Genomic DNA, 20,893 nt, shown 5'->3' with positions numbered 1-20,893 from the left:
CCTACAGCAAGTGACGCTACTCCTCAGAAGTCTGATGAAATACTCTCCCCCTTTACCTGAGTGAGCATAGATCCGACAATTCTCAAGAAATTCAACACCATCTAGGACAAGGCAGCACACTTACCTGGCATCCCATCAACCACTCTCAAACATCAATTCCTTCTCCCACTTGGTACAGAGATTGCATTGTGTACCGTTTATGAAGTGCTCTGCAGTTACTCACACAAACTCTCTAATAAACCAATTCTGGAGTATTGCATACAGTTCTGGTAGCCCCACTCTGGGAAGGATGTTGAGGCTTTGGAGAGGTTTACCAGGATGCTGCCTGGTTTAGAAGGCATGTGCTATCATGAGAGGCTGGACAAACCTGGGCCATTTTCTCTGGGGTGGAGGAGGCTGAGGGGAGATCTGGTCAGAGGCTTATAAGATCAAGAGAGGCGTAGACAGACAGGGAGCATCTTTTTCCCAGATTGGAATTGTCTAACACCAGAGGACATGCCTTGAAGGTGAGAGGGGGTAGGTTCAAAGGGGACGTGAGGAGTAAGTTTTCCACACAGAGAGTGGCAGATGCCCAGAATGCGCTGCACTGATATGGTGACAGAGGCAAATACATTAGAGGCTTTCAAGAGATGTTTAGATAGGCACATGAATATGAGGAAGATGGACGGATATGGACATTGTGTAGTAGGAGGGATTCGGTGTGTTTTTTAGGAGTTTTTAAAAAATTTACTTTTTAGCTGGTTTGAAGCATCTTTGTGGGCTGAAGGGCCTGTTCCTGTTCTATGTTCTAACATATCTCAAACATGACCTATACCATCAAGGAGGACAAGGGAACAAATAGATGGGAACGTCACCAACTGCAGGTTGTCTGCCAAGTTGCACACAATTCTGACTTGGAAGCATATCATCTGTCTTTCATCAGTGCTAGACAGAAATTCTGGAAACTGATAACCAACAGCACCTGTCTATACCCGTCGGAAACTAGACTGCACCAGCTCTCAAAAGAGAACATCACCAATGGGAGTAGCTCATTAATAAGTTCCACTTGTACAGGTCAACATGTGAAGAATGCAAATGACAAAAGAAGTTTATTTTAATATTTTTTAAAAAGAAAACATTATACTGAGGACAGTTGAACAGCTTCAGACATTTACTGTACATGCCCAGCATGGAATAAAGATCTTCTTCTTGCACTGTTCCTAATGGCTTAACGACTAGTATTGGCACTTTAGCTGAAATCAGCTATCAGAGGTAAGAAACAGGAACAGTTCAAATTTCTAGCCTTTATCACATATCTTCATAAGTATGATCATCAGCACACACAAACCAATATCGTTGGCAATAATTTTTTTTTATTTGGTTTAAAAAAAAGATTAGAGATTGCAATAAGCACCCATTGAAGATTACAGCAACATCACTAGTGGCGCCTAACAAAAAAATCCAAAATATAACTTTAGCCAAGTGTGAATACTGAATATGCCTCAGTTACACAAGACCAATGTCCAGCAAAGGTGGTGTTGCTGACTCAGATTTGATAAAGGCTATAAAAGAGTAAAAGAATTCTAAAAAACTCTGTACTCAGAAGGCAAAGTACATTGAACTTCTATGGAGGAAACATGATAGAATTTTTTCACTTCTCCCTATACTTAAATCAAACACCAAAACTCAAATCTTATGTAGGCATTTTCTGACCTTGCACATAGTTTAAAATCTAACATGATTCCACCATGAATCTTGTGCATATATCATCTCCCAAGAATTTAAGCCCACCGCTTATGTCCTTTGTCTTGCTGTTGCAAACCATCTTTGAGAATATTCAGTGAAAAGTATCATAGGCATTTTTAATTCTAAGTAGCATTAGGTACAATATTTAAATAGGTGTGTTGTTTGGGTTTATGGGTACCTGTGGATATGCTGGAGTGGATTAATAACTTCAGGATGGCACAGAAAATGCTGCCGTAATGTAACAAGTTTGCTGTATGTGATGATAATCAATTGTTAAAACCAGTTACACCCAATACTAAAAAAGTGAACTCTGATTTAAACTTCCTTTCTTTCAATTAAAGATGCACACATTTGTCAGCCCAGATGTCTAAACAGTACCAGTTTATTATTGTGCAACTGTTATATACTGAACTACTTCACGTAGGAACCACAATTCCTCTTGCGAGAAGAACCAGAAGAGCCAAATCTGTGTTTCCATGACAACGTTCAAGAGCTTCCACTGCTTCCTGCTGACTAAACCCTGATGTTCTTATTCGTTCGATGTTTGCTGCTGGGAAAAGCTGGTTTGACAAATTTGAAGAGCATAGTTCAGCAGGACTATCCAGAGAATGCCTTTCAGGTTGATCCATGGTGGCTTCCACAGTCTCTTCACACATCACTGAAGCACCTGAAACCTCTGCACAACTACCTATGTTATGTGTTACCAAATGCGTCTCAGTACTTTGAGATGTCTGACTACCTTTAACTACTGCAGCGTCAGATGCATATTCGATACTGTGTAGTGATAATTCTTGGGCCTCCAACAATTTGTCACTTGGGGAAACCTCCATTTCATTAGGTAAATGTTTCGAAACAAGAATGAAATCCCCATCCATGTCCTTTGTTTCCTGTATCAAAATTTCCTCAGATTCATCATGTGTCATGTGGATGGGTATGTCTCCATTAGAAGTTGCCAACTCTGGCTCCTTTTCCATTTCAGGTATCAGTTCTGCGTTAAGACATAGCTCATTTAAGGCATCATTCTCTAAGCACTCGTTACAGACCTCCATTTGCTGAAAGTGTTCTTCCTGATTTGTTGTGACTGGCTGATTATGATCGTCTAATTTGGCTGACACCTGCAAGGAAGTTTCCTGACAAGAAGAAACTAATTCACGATGCAATTCGAATAAAGTGGCCACAGGGGATAGGTGTGAATCATACTGACTGGATTCTGAAGTCTGATGCTGCTGATCGGAAGACATTTTAATCTCAGTACACAAATGTATCTCTTCTTGCTTTTTACCAACATCAAAAACAACTTCAGACTGTTCTCCCGTGTCATCATTTGTAAACTCAACAGGTATATCCACCTCAAGTGGACAGGAGTTTGGACAGTTTTTCTCAAGTTCCTTTTCAGAAATAAGGGCTTTCTCCTCCTGGTTGTGGATGTTTGAATTTGTTGATGCCACATTCTCTACCTGCTGCTCTGTGCAGCACATCATTCCAGCATCACAAATCTCATTGTTCCCAATTAAAGCATCATTTAATGGTCTCCCACCAATCTCAGTTTTCTTCTGACAACTACACGGATCATCTGTTCTGACGTCTATTTCAGATGGTACAGTGATGTGCTGCAGATTGGTATCTGGATCATCAATTCCCTTTCCAATTTCACTGGGCTGCTGCACTTCGTTACTACTAGGGGAGCCATTAGTTGAGGGTACTTGGGTTGATGTGTTATCCACAATCATATCAAACACAGAATCAGTATTTGATTGTACTGATTGAGAACACTCTACAGTTTTTCTTACTAGTGGCTCCTCCAAATCCATTCTTTCTTTGTTTAGGTTTTCCAGCTGAGTTTTTGTTCTTTCACTTTGGTCTTCCTGTGCATCATACATTTCCATGCCAGTTTTCTGTGAACTCATGTCTGTCAATACACGTTTTGGCAGAAATTCATTGCCAGCATCTGAACTTGGATGCTTCAGACAGTTCTGTGGACTACAATAAATGTTTTTGTGTTGTGGTATGTGCTTTTCTCCTAATGATGCCTGAGAAGAAGCAGACAGACTATCTGGAGACAGGGAAGTCAACAGATTATCTAATGATTGTAAAGGCTTCTGGTTTTCTGCCTCGGTTTCCATGCACTCAGGGATCTGAAAGCTTTTTGCATCTGAAAATTCAAGTTTCTTCTGGTTTTGTGAGGGAAGGCTAGCAGGAACTGATAAAGAGCGGTCCAACTGATTTTGGGGTTGGGGAAGTTCTGATAGGTCACTTCTTGTAATAGGAAGAGGAAGATGTAGATGATGAGGTGCTGGTAATGAAGGGCTCTCCAATGAGGTAGTTTTGCCATTTTCTTTTCCTAAAACAAAAACAGAAAATGGAATCCAGAATTACAACTATGTATACACCACATTTCAAAACAGTTTGCAGACAAATTTCTCAACATTTCCAATATTATTTCCTGGTTTCTCTACAATGTATAACTGGTGATGGTTTGCCAATATTAATGATCAATTTAATGGATCACATTTTGATTCCTTTAGATAAATCCAGTATAATCCTTTCATATAATAGCTCAATTTTAATCACTGACAAGCTCATAACTTAAAAATAATGACAACCTACTCTCCTCATTGATCAGGAGAATGTAACAGGGAAGTTCAAAAGCATTTACGAATTCAAGTCACAGCCACTTGAAGCTGGCAAGCAACTCTACCCCAAAAGCGGAACAAATGACTCCCTTCTCTTCTTTGCTCCTAAGAAGACTGCAAAGTTAAGGAGAATTCAGACTAGTTTGTGAATAAGACATAGAAAGGCTAAAAAAAAAAATCAAAACGTTCACTGGAATATATGCAGATATATTATCAGGAAGCTGAGTTTCAAAGCTTCCTGAAGCTGCTTTCGACAGCTGATGCTGGAAGTGATGAGGTGAAGAAAAAAGCTCAAATCCCACTGTCACAGGGAAGAACAATGTAAAATCATAGCAACCAGACACTTAAAAGCTTAAAAAGTTAAGTGAGCTTACAGTAATGCACAGGATATAGGATGGAAGAAAGGAAACAGGGAGGTAAACAAAAGCAGTAGGAAAAGAGGGTGCAAGGTCACGGTTATGAAGTACAAATTATAGACCTCTGCTACTACGTAGTTTTCTTATCTAATGATAGAGTCAGCTATAAAGAGTCAACAGGTGGGATCGTTGAGCTAGTATCTGATGGGGCTAGCGAGGCTGAGTTCCATGCCCCGAATAAATGGCAGTACTCTGTGACTCCAGCTGGTAGTCCAATGAGGGATTGACACACGCTATCTGAAACGAGGCATTAAACAGAGGCACAGTCTGCTTCTGCAAATGGACATCAAATAATCCATGAATTGTTTAAAAAGGAACAGAATTTCTTCATGGTGTCTAGCATAATATTTCTTCCTAACCAATATGGTATGACGGTCACAAACAAGAGAAAATCTGCAGATGCTGAAAATCCAAACAACACACACAAAATGCAGGAGGAACTCTTCAGGCCAGGCAGCATCTATGGAAAAGAGTATAATCGACGTTTCGGGCCAAGACCTGATGAAGGGTCTCATCCCAAAATGTCGATTATACTTTTTTCTATAGATGCTGCCTGGCCCCCTGAGTTCCTCCAGCATTTTGTGTGTGTTGTCATCATCATTTACATAAAATACCTTGGGACATTCTTTGGTCATTGTGAAAGGCCGCCATTCACCTTTCTTTGCTGGGATCTTCCAGCATTCCTTCAATATCTTCCATGGGCAGGAGCTTTCTTTCTTCAAACAACCATTTTTTTCCTAATAGAGGTGAATTACGGGTTTAGTTTACATGTGGAAACATTGCTCTTGACAGCACAACACAGCTACACAAAGATGGTATGTGCTTCAACCTGCAAAATGCAGATCTGCCAATCAAAAGGGTTGTATTTGTCAAGAGCATCAATTGTGCCATTTGCTAGGATGATCTCGCCTCTGTCCCACTGCAGAGATCTGAGCACAAGAATGTAAACTGACCCTACAAATGCAATAGTGAAGGAGTCCTAGACTCCATGTTAAATTCTTTCAGGTGAGTAACACTGAAAAAAAAACATGATGGTACTTAAAAATCTGCAGGAGATTTAACTGCCATTTCCAGACTTAAATTTTTTATTCCACCTAACTATCTGGTTATTACGCTGTGTTTAATAAGAGAGTGCATATTGATTGCAACACACACAAAATGCTGGAGGAACTCAGCAGGCCAGGCAGCAACTTTGCCGAGAGTCCTAATGAAGGGTCTCAGCCCAAATGTCAAGTGCTTATTCTTTTCTAAAGAGGCTGCCTGGCTTGCTATCTTCCTCCAGCATTTTGTGTGTGTTGCTTAGATTTCCAGCATCTGCAGGTTTCCTCGTCTTCCTGCACATTGATTGCTTCATTCCATACACTGTAATAATGACCATACTTCAAACGTACTTCTGGCCATAAAATACTTCGGAATATCCAAAAAATATAAAAGACACAATAAGAAATGTAATTTCTTTATAGTTTGGCCTATCTCTGAGCTAAATTCAATCCAAGCCACAGACAAAGTAATTTCAAACAACAGACCCCTGATTCTATACCAACAAGAAAACAGTACCAGCTGGCTAAGTTTACATTAGCCTCCACTACAGCAGAAATTATTGAGAATTTTTCCTACTCAGATAGCAAGGCCTACAGCTGAGGGAAAGTAAAAAAAAACAGCAGTAACAAAGACTCTAAACCTTATCTGGGATAAACTACGGAGCAAAAAATAATGGACCCAAAATTACAAAATTATTTTGAAAACAATGAGCTCCTCTAGAAAGTACAAATATCTGAGGTGAGCTGCAGTAATATTTCCTTATCAAATTACCAAAAAAAAAGGCACAGGATTTGAAAAAAAAATTCTTACTTTCGGTCCAACTGCACATTATAGTATTAAGTTTTCAGCAATGACTGTCCTACTTTTTTTCCAGAAAACAAAACCCCATTTGATGAGAAGGCTGACCGCTCTAAATTTGTAGGATAGTTAAGAGTTCTGAGCAGCTCACCTCAGTATTTTGTCTTCCACTGAAATGGAAAGCATGACTCAGACAGTAGTTCCCTTTTAGTGCAGTGTGTTATTCATCTTCAGTTCAGAAAGAGCACGATAAGAAAACACATTCTTGGAACTGAATGACTAACTGACTGCAAGATCCCTTATATGAATACTTAGGTATCGTGCCACATTCTTAAGTTACTTAAAAGTAACAGAGCGTTAAATACCTGGACTGTGATCATCTTCAAGGGCAGCAAAAGTGCAACATGCATCATTGAGGCCGGCGTCCTGTTAGGATAAAACAAACACAAAACCAAACCACAACGGCAAACTCGATTAGTCAGCTGAAGCATGCAGCATGCACACAGAATTACAGGTCACTACATACACCAAACAGATTAAGATTCCATACAAACATAACTTCGCATTAGTATGCACTGTAACAATAGCCATTAGTAGTCTCAGCTTATGGAGTTGGCAAGGAGGTTGGACTGATCATAGAAAGAGTGGACTACAGAAACTGGTGTCTTGTTAATTATAAGTGATATTATTGACGTGATATTTCTCTTTAAACTTAAAATTGTAACAGAGAATGTAAATTTAAGTGGTTTTAACTATAAATGGTTTAAGGCTCTTCCTGAAACTGAGCACTGAATCACTTAGAACAGAATTGTTAAGAAGTCCAAGGTGACTTAAATTTGGTGTTGGAGGAGAAATGAGCCAGGATTCCCGTCTTTGATCACTGTCCAGTAGCTCCAGTCCTGTCACACACATAGATTGAAGCAAGAGCAGGACTGAGCTCTGTTCTAATCTCCAAATACTAAATTGGCTAGTCTCAGACAAAAATCTGCTACTTTTTATGGGTATCACAAGCAATGAGATGCACCCAAGCAAATGCAAGCTGTCTTTGTAAACACAGAGCAACATACTATAGATATTCCACAAATTCTGTGTATGATATGCTTTAAGCAGAAACTAATAACTTTTGCTTACCTTCTTGCTTATTGAGAATCATAAGAGACCAGAGCATCACCCAATCTATCATATAAAGCCTCTACAGGAAATTTCCTATATATGCATTGGGGTGGCTGCATCAGGAGACAAAAAGCCTACAAATTCTTATCGATTCTAAGAGTTCTTTTGAAAATTTACCAGATTCCTCTGCTGATCTGTGTAGTGCTTCAGCCAGCTCTTGATCTGCTAGTTCCTCAGGGCGGAGATCATCTCGTGGCATACCGTATGCCAACCTGGCACAGTCTGGCAGCTCTGCTTCAGATAAGAAGCGTGTCTCTGTGCCTGTGGTGCCTATAACCAGTACATTGCGCTTCAGATCAATTGAACACTGCAAGAGGAAGGGGATAAAGAACAACATTTAAAAGAATGGAAATTAAACTGGTTATCTCAAATACTAAGGAAGATCTTCAGGAGTAGCTTACATTGAAAATGTTGTCTTATTACATAAGAGTTTAAAATCAGCACGGACAATTGGAACCATTGAATTTAAGTAAAATATATTCAATAAAGGCTCCTAAAGACGGCAGGAGGAGAGAGTGCAGCGCGCCGCATGTGCGCAGCCCTCCGGTGAAAGATGGTATCGTATCCGTTAAATAGGGGCCGTGGACAATTCTGATTTGATGGAGACAGAGGTGAAAGCACAGAGGAACATCTGGAGAAATTTCTGAAATGCTTGTTCGCTACTGTCGTTACTACGCGATCGTGAATCTTCCGGAGGGAAGGCCTCAAAATCCCTGGCTTTGTCTGCTGTTGGCGACCGAGATTGAGGTCGAATCGCTCGGATAGAGATGGTGCTCTGTACTCGGTGTCGGAGTGCTGATCGGAAGCTCGAAGTTTTCGGACGACTCAGAGTCGGACTGTGGTCCGGCATAGCAGGGAGAGTTTTTCTTCCTTCTCCCGTCTGCGTGAGATGTGGGACATTTGAGAAACTTTGAACTTTTTACTGTGCTCATGGACTGTTCTTCAATAAGTTATGGTATTGTTGCACTGTTGTAACTATATGTTATAATTATGTGGTTTTGTTAGTTTTTTCAGTCTTGGTCTATCCTGTGTTTTGTGATACCACACTGGAGGAAATATTGTATCATTTCTTAATGCACGCATTAGTAAATGACAATAAAAGACGACTGCGTGTCTTCAAAATCAAATAAGAGCCTTGCAATGACAGAGGTACTATGCACATACAAGTTCCGGTTGTAGAATTAGGCAAATGGCCCAGAACGATAAAAATAATGACAGTTCATGGAATTACAGCTCCCAATTATGAACGGTACTATTCCCACCCCCACCCCTCCACTCATAAAACCTCCTCTCACAGGCAATCTGCTCTCTGATTTGGAAATGTTACTTGCCTCTTACCTGATGCCTTTTGAGCATGTCGAGTCCAAGCAACATATCCATTGGCTGATCTTCCAGGAGGGAGAAGGAGCAAGGGAGAAAGTCACCTTCAATCTGAATCTGGGCTGAACAATACAGTACTTTGATTAAAGACAGTTCGATTGAAAGCTAACCATAAGCAAGTGCTGAACATCCTAACACTTCCCAATGACCACCTCTATTCCCATTGTACTATCACCCTGCCACCAGCACCCTCGAGGTAAATGGTATGAAATCCTTTCCTACAGAGCCCTCTCTTTTCTGTAGAAGTTCCTGTAACTGGAGGTGCTCTGCTGTATCACTAACATCAGCCACAAAACTGTATACACTCAGTGCCGTGGGTCAAAAATAACATAAGAATGGTGTCCTTTTCTTAACTTTCCCCTTTTCTTTTAGGCAGAGTTCTATCACCTTCTTTCATTATTTGGTGCAGCAATGAAAAGTAAAAACCTTCACCAATCAAATGGATCATAAGATCACCATAGATCTCAAACAGCAGGCAGTACAGTAAAAATCTGATAATCTGCTATCTTGTTGTTCAGCACCAGGTCACATTCCCTGTATTCTGAAGCCACATTTCCTGTGCACTCTTTAATTGGGGTCCTCTCTCCCCCACACTCCTTTTAAACTCACAAGGGTTTTTTCCTGTGCCCCTTTAAAATAATTGGGGTCCTGTTACCTGTACTCCATTTAAACACATAAGGCCTGCTTCCCCTCGCTCCCTTGAACCTTACTGGGTTAAACTGAAAATTTACTACAATGTAACATTTCAAATGATTGAATTAAAATTGTGTTAAGAGTTGTGTCATGGCCTGGTACAGCAATTTCAATGCACAAGAACACAAAGAGCCAAAGAACGTCGTAGACCAAGTCAGCTCCATCATGGATATACCCCTCCCTACCAACGACAGCATCTACAGGAAGCACTGCCTCAAGAACGTGGCGTCTATCATCAAAGATCCCTACTCCCCAAGCCCTGAGCTCTTCTCACTGCCACCGTCCAACAGGAGGTACAGAGCTTGGAGTCCAACATCACCAGGTTCAGGAACAGCTACCATCAGGTCTTGAACCAACCTGCGCAACCCTAATCCTACCACAGCAACAGAACACCATGGACCACCCTTTGCAGAGTCTTCTTTCTTCTCTTCACTCTCTTGTACAATGTATATTCTACGTTTTATCTGAATCTACGTGACTGTGATGCTGCTGCAAGGCTTTTCACTGCATCTGTACATCACAGTACTTCTGCACGTGACTAGGTTCCGCTTGACTAGATACCCAATAGCCCAGAAAATCTGACAGCCCACCTCCACCCAAGGGTGCAGAATTACTGGGGTTCTGTTCTATGTTGGTTAAACCTTCCACTTCTCAGCATCTTCAAATCAAATGAAAGTGAAGTAGAAAACACTGCCATAATAACACTGCATCCATCACTGCCAGTTCTGTGGAATGATGTACAAAGACACCCGCTACATCCTTTATTTTCTTCATAAAACAATTGTTATCATGGAATACAGAATTGCACTGGGGAGAATGGACCTTTTTGGCACACCGTCCAAGCTAACCAGCATGTCCTTCAATGCTAATTCCATTTGCCTACTTCAGGCCTGTATCATTGTATGCTTTTTTAGTTATAGAAAGTAATATATAATGTATTTCTGCTCACAACTTCAGAATGAATGACAGTTATCACATAACTACTCACCTAAGTGGACCCTGCCAATAATTTTTTGTGTTCCAACACCTTTAGCGATCCCTGCCCACCGCCTGTCAGCCAAGCGCATGATGTTGCATCTCTCCGCACATGCTTGGCTCATGATCGTCATCTGTGCTCCTGTACCAGTGATGAAATACATTTAACAACACACCTGGCTCACGTTCTGATATCAGATTACAACTATTTCAATCATTTCAGTGCCTTGCCCTGAGATAAGTGAAGGTGAAAATAACTTCACCTACAAGATTTATGCAAAGTACAGCTGTGATATGTAGCAATAAAGTGTGATTATGTATTCATGTTTATATTAATAATATAGAGACAAAAAATCAAATACACATTCAATGCTCAGCTTAGAAAATAACTACAGGTGGATGACAGTAAAAAAAGAGCAACTTTGAACCAAGCTGCTGACTTCATTTACCATGATGTCAGATGCAAAGCTTTCATACAACTTTGATTATTCAATTTTATGCTCACTTCATTATGTACACCTGCTCAATGCATAAAAGCATGCAGATGAGGTCAAGAGGTTCAATCGTTCAGACCAAACATCAGAATAGGTAAGAAATGCAATCTAAGTTACTCTGACTGTGGAATGGTTGCTGGTGCCAGACAGGGTGGTTTGAGTAGCTCAGAAACTGCTGATTTTCTGTGACTTTCATGCACAACAGTCACGAGAGTTTACAGAGAATGGTGCAAGAAACAAAAACCATCCAGTGAGTGGCAGCTCTGTGGGCAAAAACACCTTGATAATGAGAGAAGCCAGGGAATGGCCAGACTGGTACAAGCTGACAAGAAGGCAAATCTGGAAGTGGATCGCTACAGCAGGAGAAGACCACAGATATACACTCAATGGCCACTTTATATTTGTGGTCTTCTCCTGCTGCAGCGATCCACTTCCAGACCTCTCTTCCTGTCAGCTTGTACCAGTCTGGCCATTCCCTGGCTTCTCTCATTACCAAGGTGTTTTTGCCACAGAACTGCCACTCACTGGATGTTTTTTTGTTTTTCATAACCTTAGGTAATTGCTTTGCACGTCCCCTCCCCCCGCCCCATATACCATGTTCCACTAAGAATTTTATGATTGCAGCAAAACATTAACAATCTGTGAGTATATTATTTTGAAATCTGGATCACTTGGCATTGGCTCACCGGATGCTGGCTCCTGCTCTTCTGTTAACACAGCATGGTTAACGGGTGTTTCCCATCTCCTTTCAACTCACAAGGCCCTGGTTCCCACACTACCCATCACTCACTGTGGCCACAGTTCCCAGACTTTGACACCCCCTGGCCCCAATCCTCATGTTCATTTGTTTCCCAATCATGATTGAAGTTTGTGTCTGAGTTCATTATTCCATTATGTAAAATCTAAAAATAAAGTGACTTAAAACTGTGTTTTCTCTCCGCACACCGGGTGTTTGTCTTCTTTTTTTATGGGTTCTTTTGGGTTTTACTTTGTTTTGTGGCTGCCCGTAAGGAGACGAATCTCAAGGTTGTATAATGTATACATACTTAGATAATAAATGTACTTTGAACTTGAACTTTGGTGGAGCACTAATAAAATAACATTCAGAAGTCCAGGAAATCCACTGCCCCAGCACCACCAAAGTCCCAAGCGTACCAGATTAACAGAGTTTTACTGTATTACAATCATTGCAACAAATTATCTCAAACTCTTATAAGTAACCTAATTAGATGTGAACTCACCTGAATCTACAAATGCCTTAACTGGATTCCCATTAACCTTACAATTGATGTAGAGCATTACCACCTGACCAAAGCTCTCTGGTGATTCTTCCATTGCAATTGTCATGTTCTCCTCAATGTTCTGCTGCCTGCAATACAAAGATAGCTTTACAATGACAACAAACCGATGGAGTGGTATACCTAATACTAGGGCTACAGGCGACATCCAGCCAATCATCTCATAGTATTCACTATAGCAGAGGTCATCAGAGATCAATGACTTAATAGAACGCTATGCTGATAAATCAGGCTGATCTTCACATCTATGTTACTTTTGACACTAATAATATTTTATGAATACTACTAAGTAGCTTCAATACCACCTTAGGAGTTCTGACCAAACTTAATAGAATCTTGCAGTATAAGTACACGTTACCACGGCCAAATTGTCTTGAAGTTCTCCATACAATGGATTAGTGAGAGTGTTAAGCAGGAAAACTCAAGAGCTCAAGCACCAATGTACCTGATGTCTTCCTCAATTTTAGCCTGTGCCTCCAGATCAAAGGGATCAGCATTCAGAAGTCGGATTCTCTCCTGTTCACGGTGGGCGCGTTCCAACTGCTGCTCTCGAAGCACTCTTGTAAACTTATCTATGGAGAGAAAAGGCAAACGAAACTGAAGCGATTGTTTAGCTGTTCAGATACTGCATTATATAGAAACGTGGAATGAGCCATCTTTAGCATAGCCATACAATTAGGCACTTTACTCAATATTGATTATCATGGTAACTTCCTGCAGCTTTTAAAGAATTGCAGAGAATGCTCTGCCACTATCAATTTTAACATAGCTGACCTGTTTAATTGAATGCCACTCATTCAATTGAGCATTTGTGACCCACAATGACATTTCTTGTGCCCATCATGAACATAAAAGAAAAAGCTTGCATTTACATTGTGCCTTTCACACAGTTGTGATGCATCAAAATATTTTAAAGTCAAGTTAGTACCATGCAACAAAATAAGTATCAAATAAGGATATAGCGAATTCTGCAAACAACAAAGGGAATCTATTTTAGCATTGTTTGTTTAGGGATAAATATTACCTGGGTTACCATCAATAGTGCCATTGGACCTTTTCACTTGCGGACAAAACCTTGAGCTTCACTTAGCACCTATGTAAAAGCCACAGCCTCCAAAATTCCTTCAGAACTGCACTGAGGTTTCAACCTAGGTTGTGTGCTCAGGTCTCTAGAGCAGGGCCTGGACATCCTGATTCAGATGCTAGTGTGCTGCCACCAAGGCAAGGCAATTCTCTTCCTTGTTGGTTAAAAGATTACATCTTGATGTTAATGAATTATTCACGAAAACAGAAAATACAAAATATCTTTTCATTTCCTCATATTCCATGAGAAAAATGAAGATGGTAATGCCATATCCACGTCACTTCCTTATTACATAGCCACTATGTATTTTCATCATTAAACACGTAAAATATCACAAACCTCATCTCTAAACCTATTTTCTCAACCATTATCTTCACTGCAGAAACAGAACGGCACATCTCGCTGAGCTCCTAAACATCCTGCACTCTACGATATTACCTCCAGTGCTCAAGCAGAACCTGATTTAAACAAAATCACTACCCTCAGATGTATAAAGAAAAGGAGCCACAGTGCAGCTGATGCAGTGATTTTTGTTTGAACTAGGCATACTTTTAGATAGTACCAAATACTGAATTCAATGTCCTAATACTTTGACTTCAATTCTTTTTGATAAGCAAAGCCAGTTATAGAGCCGAATGTGTGATCCATTCAGATACTCCGAAACAAACTCATTGAGCAATTCTGGGCAGCACAATTACAGGATAGATAAGAGCTGCTGCTTCACAGCTCCAGTGTTCCGGGTTCAATCTTGCCCTCCGGTGCCTATCTGGAATTTGCACCGTCATTCTGTGACTCTGTGGATTTCCTCTAAGTATTTCCAGTTTCCTCCCACATTCCAAAGCTGCGCAATTCAGTAGGTTAATGGACCACCAAACGTTATTCCTTTTGTGTAGGCACATAGTACAATCTGGGGGAATGTGGGGAGAATAAAATGGGATTAGTGTAAGATTAGTGAAAACAGCTGCTTGATGGTCAACACGGATACAAATGGTTCAGTTCTGAGTTGCACGACTCTAGCTCTCATGAGAGACAATCCAGAGAACAACAGTGCAAGTAAGAGGACCAAATAACTGAAATGAAGCAACACAAACAGAGCAGGGGGGGAACACTATAGAGAACAAGACAGAATTTCCATATTCACCAACATCTCCACTAAGAAGTGCCTCAGCCAAAGGGGGATTCCTCTCCTTCAACAGTGACAGCTCATGTGGATTGGCCAAAAGCATGTCCCGGAGCAACGCTGGATTATTTTCCAAACTGTGTGAAGGTGTCATGGAGGGAGCAGATACAGTAGAGGTACTGGGAGTTGGCACTGGTTGGTGCTGGTTAGTTGCTCCGGACCCTGGATTTCTGACCCCCAGTGATCTAGGCACTGAGATGCCACTGAAATCAATCCTGGGAAGTCCTAGAGGAGGGAGAAGACAGAAATAGCAAGATTAAAAAGTACAATGCCATTTGAGCCAATGCTCAAATCCCAGCACTGAAAGACAGCACGTATTATTGAAAACATTGGATCCATAAAACCTCTTGAACAGTCAAAAGAAAACACTTGTGATCAAGCTATAGCAAAGGCATTTTGTAAAGCAATGTACTAGAGGCATGCAGCATGTTAAAAGCTGGATTCCTCTGAGACGATCTTCATCGTTCAGCCAGAATCATTCTCCGTGTGCTGTACCATGGCAATAAATCGTCAGTTGTGGTATTTTCCAGCAGGCTTCACTCACTGGCTTTCCATTCCCAACCCATAAAAATATATAAAAATGTCTAACCCACAGTAATTAAGTTGACCTCCAATAACTCTTAGGTGGTCAAGAAAAGTCTAGTACAGACATGGTGTTGATTGCATCTTCACTTGAACAATGAGGGAAATGCTCCAACACATTTTCTTTTAAATACTTTCAAGATTTTGTCAAGTAGCTTGAAGGTTTCTTCAAGTCACTGGCTTCCTAAAAACCAGGTTTCCACAAACTGTGCCATATCTAATGGCTATTATTTAAGCCCTGGCAAAGATGTTCACAAGGCATTCCAACATGGAACTACACTACAGCTGAATCCAACCAATATCCACAAACAAGTTTAGATATTTTACAGTGATTTGGAGAAGGAAACTTCCCTGGTTTTCTTTTCCCTAATCAAGGATTGGTAGCCCAAGAAGACTTCTAATGGCAACTGAGTGATCATCTATGGAACAAGGTAAAGAAGCAACTGATATCGTTTAAACTATTTTTAAAGCATAATCACCCATATAATTCTCTGTGTTATATATTTTTGGGAGTATAAAATCTGAGGAGGGCAATCAAATGAAGGACACTATTAAGCAAAGTTACTGGTGAAGTGTTCCTAAAGGATCTCTCACCTGTTACACCTGGGAGCGGTAGACTAGACTGTACTGGTGGTCTGTCCAACTGTCGCAACACCAGTACATCACCATCTTTCAGTCCATACGCTTTCAGTGTCAGATGATCATCTGTTAACGGCCTCTCTGCAAAGATTATCTAATACAAAAACAATACTCAGATTTAACTAACATTTGGTGATTCTGCCATTAGCAGACACTTCAGACCTGTCAACTGCAGTCTTACCTACACCACAGTGTACATTCTTTGACCCACGAGGATATTGGAGGTAAAGAAAAACCTGTGAATGTATTTAGAAATTCAAGGAAAAGCTTTTGTAATTTTAATAATTTCTACCCTCTCCTTTGTACAATATGAATCAAAGGGACAGATGATCCCCTCTAAGTTGTCATGACAATACTCTAGTCAAATGAACATTAAGTCTGACGGTATATAATTTTATACAGGGTGGAGTATCTCTTGGCAGTGTTGGGGTTCTGAGAGATCTCAGACACTCAAAGCTGCCGTGAAGGTTGACAGTGCTAAGAAGGCGTATGGTGTGTTGACATTCATTAACCGTGGGATTGAGTTCAAGAGCCATGAGGTAATGCCACAGCTATATAAGATCTTGATAGATCCCACTTTGAGTACTGTGTTCAATTCTGGTCACCTCACTACAGGAAGGATGTGAATACCATAGAGAGAGCACAGAGGAGATTCACAAGGATGATGCCCGGATTGGAAGGTGTAATTTATGAGAATAAGTTGAGTGAACTTGGCCTTTTCTGCTTGGAGCCACGGAGGATGAGAGGTGACCTGGTGGAGGCATATAAAATGATGAGGGGCATTGATCATGTGGATACCCAGAGGCTTTTTCCCAGGGCTGAAATGGCTAACATGAGGGGGTATAGTTTTAAAGTGCTTGGAAATAGGTACCGAGGGGATGTCAGGGGTAAGTTTTTCCACACAGAGAGTGGTGAGTGCGTGGAACGCACTGTCAGTGGCAGTAGTGGAAGCGGATACAATGGGGTCTTTTAAGAGTCTCTTAGATACATGGAGCTTAGAAAAATAGAGGGCTATGCACTAGGGAAATTCTAGACAGTTTCTAGAGTAGGTTGCATGGTCGGCACAACTTTGTGGGCCGAAGGGCCTGTAATGTGCTGTAGATTTCTATGTGCAATGTTCTATGAAAACTGCACTATAAAGTGTAGAATGGCATTACCCTGATGAAACTTTTTAACTAGGCATTCTAATTCTTAAGTCAACAATTTATTTTAACCTGTGTTTTAATTTGGAATATGCTAAGTTTCAGGAATTCGCTATGCACACTAAAGAATCTCCCGCAGTTATATGTATAATTTACTAAATTTTACCACATTAGAACCGGATATCATAGAGGCTTCAAAGAGAAATAAATCCCCAAAATCTAAGTTGTTAAGATGAGAAGAGAAATGACAAATGGAATCCTGATAAATGTGCATTTGTGAGGGATAATAGGGCTAGGACACACACGAGGAATGGTATCAGCCAAGAAAGTACTGAGGAAAAGAGTATTCATAACTCGAAGTGGGCATGTTATTGGGGATATACAATATATTAGCATGAAGAAAGGATTAGCTAAATAATAGAAAATAGTCCAGATTAATGGATCATTTTCATTAGAAAAATATGTAATTAAGGTGGTGTCACATGATTCAGTGAAACTTCAACTATTTACCACACATATTAATAATGGAGATGAATGGGTTCAGTGTACCATAACTAAATTTGCTGACAATGTGATAAAATATAAGGACAAGAAATAACAGGTTATTCAGGTCCTCAGCCTGTCTACATTCGATGAGATTATAGGTGAAGTTTTAATCCAGTATCCTGTTCCTCCACTAACCCCCTAACCCCTCAATGCAAGTTGTACTGGATGTTGACAAGACCATGTCATGCACAGAGCACTGTGTAGCATTCTGGACTCCTGATCTAATTTATGTTTTGCAGATGCTTCAGTTAAGGTTCAAGTGACACTGCTGAACCTCTCATCACAGCGCTAAGTGGTATTGCATTCGTATTGTACTGTCTCAGTACTTTTATATTTGTGTGCTGTAGCACTTTTTTTATTCATAGTTATTTTATAAAAACACTATTCTTCGCATTTCTGGTCAGATGCTAAACGCACTTCATTGGCTTTGTATCTGTAAGCAAAATGACAATAAAGTTGAATCTAATCTACTTCCAAAGTGCAAATGACTCCCGTTGTTTGTTATCTGAACACCCCTGCCAGAATAAACATCAATCCTGCATCTACTCCTTAAGGGTTGTGAGAATACATTGTCTCTGCAAAACTAAATAGTTTGGCTGAATGAGTGGGCAAAAAACCTGGCAGATGTCATGTAAAGTAGGAAAACATGAGGTATTCACTTTAAAGTTAGAAAAGCAGAGTATCGTTTAAATAGAAACTACAGAACACTGGCTGTAGAAGCACTCTGGGTGTCCTTGTTCATAAAACATAAATTTAGAGTTCGATAAACTAGTAATTAGGAAGACAAACACGATGTTGACCTTTAATGAAAGAGGACTGAGCTCCTGCTTAATACGAGATGCTGATAATGCTGTAGTTTACTGTGCAGTTTTGGACTACTGATTAAGAAGGAATATATGTGGAACAGTGACAATTCAGTTAAGGTTGATTCCTGAGATGAGATGGGTATCTTCCAAAGAAATATTCCAGTAGTTATGCTTCATTTAGAATGACAGCTGATCTTACTGAAATAAACCTATGGGAAAGTTATAGCAATCAGGACATAATATGGAATTCAGCAATTTTAGATTAAACTGGAACGTTAAACTAGAACAGCCATTCCAATTTGGATCTAACTGGCCCTTGACCAATCCCACCACCCCAGTCCCCCTTCTACTTACATCTCTTCCAGTTGGATCAACATCAATTAACAAGTGTTCACCTCCGCCCCCCCCCCACCTTTCAAAGTCTAACCTTACGTCCCCGTCATAAAAGGTGGAAATGTGTAATGATTTAAGAGATGATGTTGAAACTATGTTTCTGCTTGTGGGAGAATCCACCAGTAGGGGGCACAGTTTCAAATAAATAATTTCCTTTTTTATGTGTTATTAAATAATTTAATAAATGATATAACAGGGGAATTTCTTCCCTTTGAAAACTGTGGTTCTTTGGAATTTTCTACTCCGGGGGAATTTGGAGACCAGGTCATTTACTGTATTCAAGATAAGATTTTTGGTGGAAAAGGGAATCGGGGATTACGGTGACGAAGTAGAGCTGAGGCCAAGGTTCAAATTAGCCAAGATCTTACCAAACAGGCTATACTACCTGCTCTTATTTCACATGCAGGCTATATTAGTCAGTGAAACCTCAGGTCATTTAAGAGTCAGAATGGTTTTCTTTCATTTTGTTGTTTCAAAATGCACCATGCAGGATGTGCAGAAACAGGTGCAGTGGTATCTCAGTCTGTAGCTGATTGCTATTGGATGTTGCTGCAGGGAGCGTGTGGCGGCTGCAAGAGTAATGTTGCCAATATTACAGCCAGAAATAGCAAACCTGTTGTATATATAGCACTGCTGTGTACAGTGTATCTGGGTTTCTGGATATGTATTCGTGAATGTAGATGTACTTACAACTACTACATAGAGTTTATCTATCAACACACACTCCTCTGCACTCATATGCGTATACCAAGATGTCCCATAAAATGGTTTTAAGTAACTCAGTTGTATTAAATACAATTACTATATAGCGGAAGTGTATTAGTATTTACACAGCAGTGGGCGCCAAGATACACCCTGCGGGTCAAAACGGACACATCATTTGAAACTAAAGCAGAATCGGAGTTTATAGCTCCGCAACTCTATTACATAACTGTGTCCAGATACTTAGACGGGTCCAATTTGTGTTATCGCTACCGATATATATTCATTTGCTTATAGATATCGTTCTTTACAGAGTTGGAGCTATGTGTTTATGAGGTCAGGGCGGGTGTAATCACAGACATCGTTCAGTAGGGTGTCAGAAAGGATATATAGCCGCAAATCATTAGCACAAGGAGATTCTGCAGATGCTGGAAATCCAGACCAACCCATTAAAAACTGGAGGAACTCAGCCGGTCAGGAATAAACATTCAGTCTTTCGGGCCGGGACTCTTCAACGGGATAAGTAACCGGGTGTGGCAAACAGGATATGGGATTGCCTGGGTCTTCCAGTTTGTGAAGGCCTCTCCTGCTCTCACCTGGCTCTCGGCAGCGGGAACGTTACTCTCCATTTCACAGAGCGCCCGGAAGGTCTCCAGCTCCAGGCTGCCGTCCACCTGCAGGGTGAAGGTGATCTCACTCAGGTCGCGCCGCACACAGTATACGGTGAGTAACATGGCGACAGCCGGCAGCAGCACCGAGACTCGGCGCCCGATCCGCTCTCCGCAGCGAGGCCCAGCACCGAACCGACAGCCGAGGCCTGAAACCGAAACTCGGCCAGAAAACGAGGCTTGGATCGCACCTTCCCAGATCCCCAGCACACTCCAACACCGCGCTGTCTGACCGCGCCGCCGCAGTTTGCGTGACTGTCGCAAAACGGTCGGAAAAACTCCACACCGCCGCAAACTGGCGCTTACGACATACACTCAATGTCACAATGACACGCCATCATGGTGAGGTACAGGACGGAAACGTGCCTCATTGGATAATCACATCCCAAACACACTTTGCGGGGTTTCCCTGTAATTCGATATTTATACGGCCTGATAATGGTGATTAAAGTAGCCTACCACGCCACAAATAAACCTACGGTTTTTTTTAAGCATTCTAAAGTTCCCGCAATTGGCTTCAACTTG

General features: G+C 40.9%; 2 protein-coding genes across 3 annotated transcripts; both read right to left on the bottom strand.

The window, feature by feature from the left end:
- Positions 1-1,087: 1,087 nt before the first annotated feature.
- LOC140188498 (uncharacterized) lies at positions 1,088-7,065 on the bottom strand. Its single transcript, XM_072244820.1, has 3 exons — positions 6,979-7,065; positions 5,389-5,511; positions 1,088-4,066 (listed from the first exon to the last, which is right to left on the bottom strand). The coding sequence occupies exons 2-3, from the start codon at positions 5,423-5,425 to the stop codon at positions 2,142-2,144; spliced, it is 1,962 nt and encodes a 653-aa protein (XP_072100921.1). The 5' UTR covers positions 5,426-5,511; positions 6,979-7,065; the 3' UTR covers positions 1,088-2,141.
- On the bottom strand, positions 6,978-20,642 carry ddi2 (DNA-damage inducible protein 2). 2 transcript variants are annotated; one of them, XM_072244821.1, is made up of 9 exons: positions 20,297-20,642; positions 16,067-16,205; positions 14,852-15,115; positions 13,072-13,198; positions 12,570-12,697; positions 10,848-10,976; positions 9,125-9,228; positions 7,904-8,093; positions 6,978-7,039 (listed from the first exon to the last, which is right to left on the bottom strand). In XM_072244821.1, exons 1-9 carry the CDS (start codon positions 20,432-20,434, stop codon positions 7,023-7,025), a joined length of 1,236 nt encoding a protein of 411 aa, XP_072100922.1. In that variant the 5' UTR covers positions 20,435-20,642; the 3' UTR covers positions 6,978-7,022. The 2 variants fall into 2 exon arrangements, with proteins under 2 accessions (XP_072100922.1, XP_072100923.1); XM_072244822.1 differs by having other exon boundaries at positions 6,979-8,093; positions 20,297-20,641.
- Between the last annotated feature and the right edge of the window lie 251 nt (positions 20,643-20,893).

Source organism: Mobula birostris, chromosome 27, assembly GCF_030028105.1.
Source record: "Mobula birostris isolate sMobBir1 chromosome 27, sMobBir1.hap1, whole genome shotgun sequence".
NCBI classification, from domain to species: domain Eukaryota; kingdom Metazoa; phylum Chordata; class Chondrichthyes; order Myliobatiformes; family Myliobatidae; genus Mobula; species Mobula birostris.
Note: the sequence above shows the minus strand (reverse complement) of the source record. Positions and strands in the feature narration are given on the sequence as shown.

Coding starts and splice junctions, on each gene's coding strand:
- ddi2 (XM_072244822.1), bottom strand. CDS start 20,434: ATGTTACTCACCGTATACTGTGTGCGGCGCGACCTGAGTGAGATCACC. Junction 15,116..16,066: donor ACCGCTCCCAGGTGTAACAG/GTGAGAGATCCT, acceptor TCCCTCCTCTAG/GACTTCCCAGGATTGATTTC. Junction 10,977..12,569: donor TAAGGCATTTGTAGATTCAG/GTGAGTTCACAT, acceptor TCACTGGTACAG/GAGCACAGATGACGATCATG.
- LOC140188498 (XM_072244820.1), bottom strand. CDS start 5,425: ATGGCGGCCTTTCACAATGACCAAAGAATGTCCCAAG. Junction 4,067..5,388: donor TGACCAAAGAATGTCCCAAG/GTATTTTATGTA, acceptor TTTTTGTTTTAG/GAAAAGAAAATGGCAAAACT.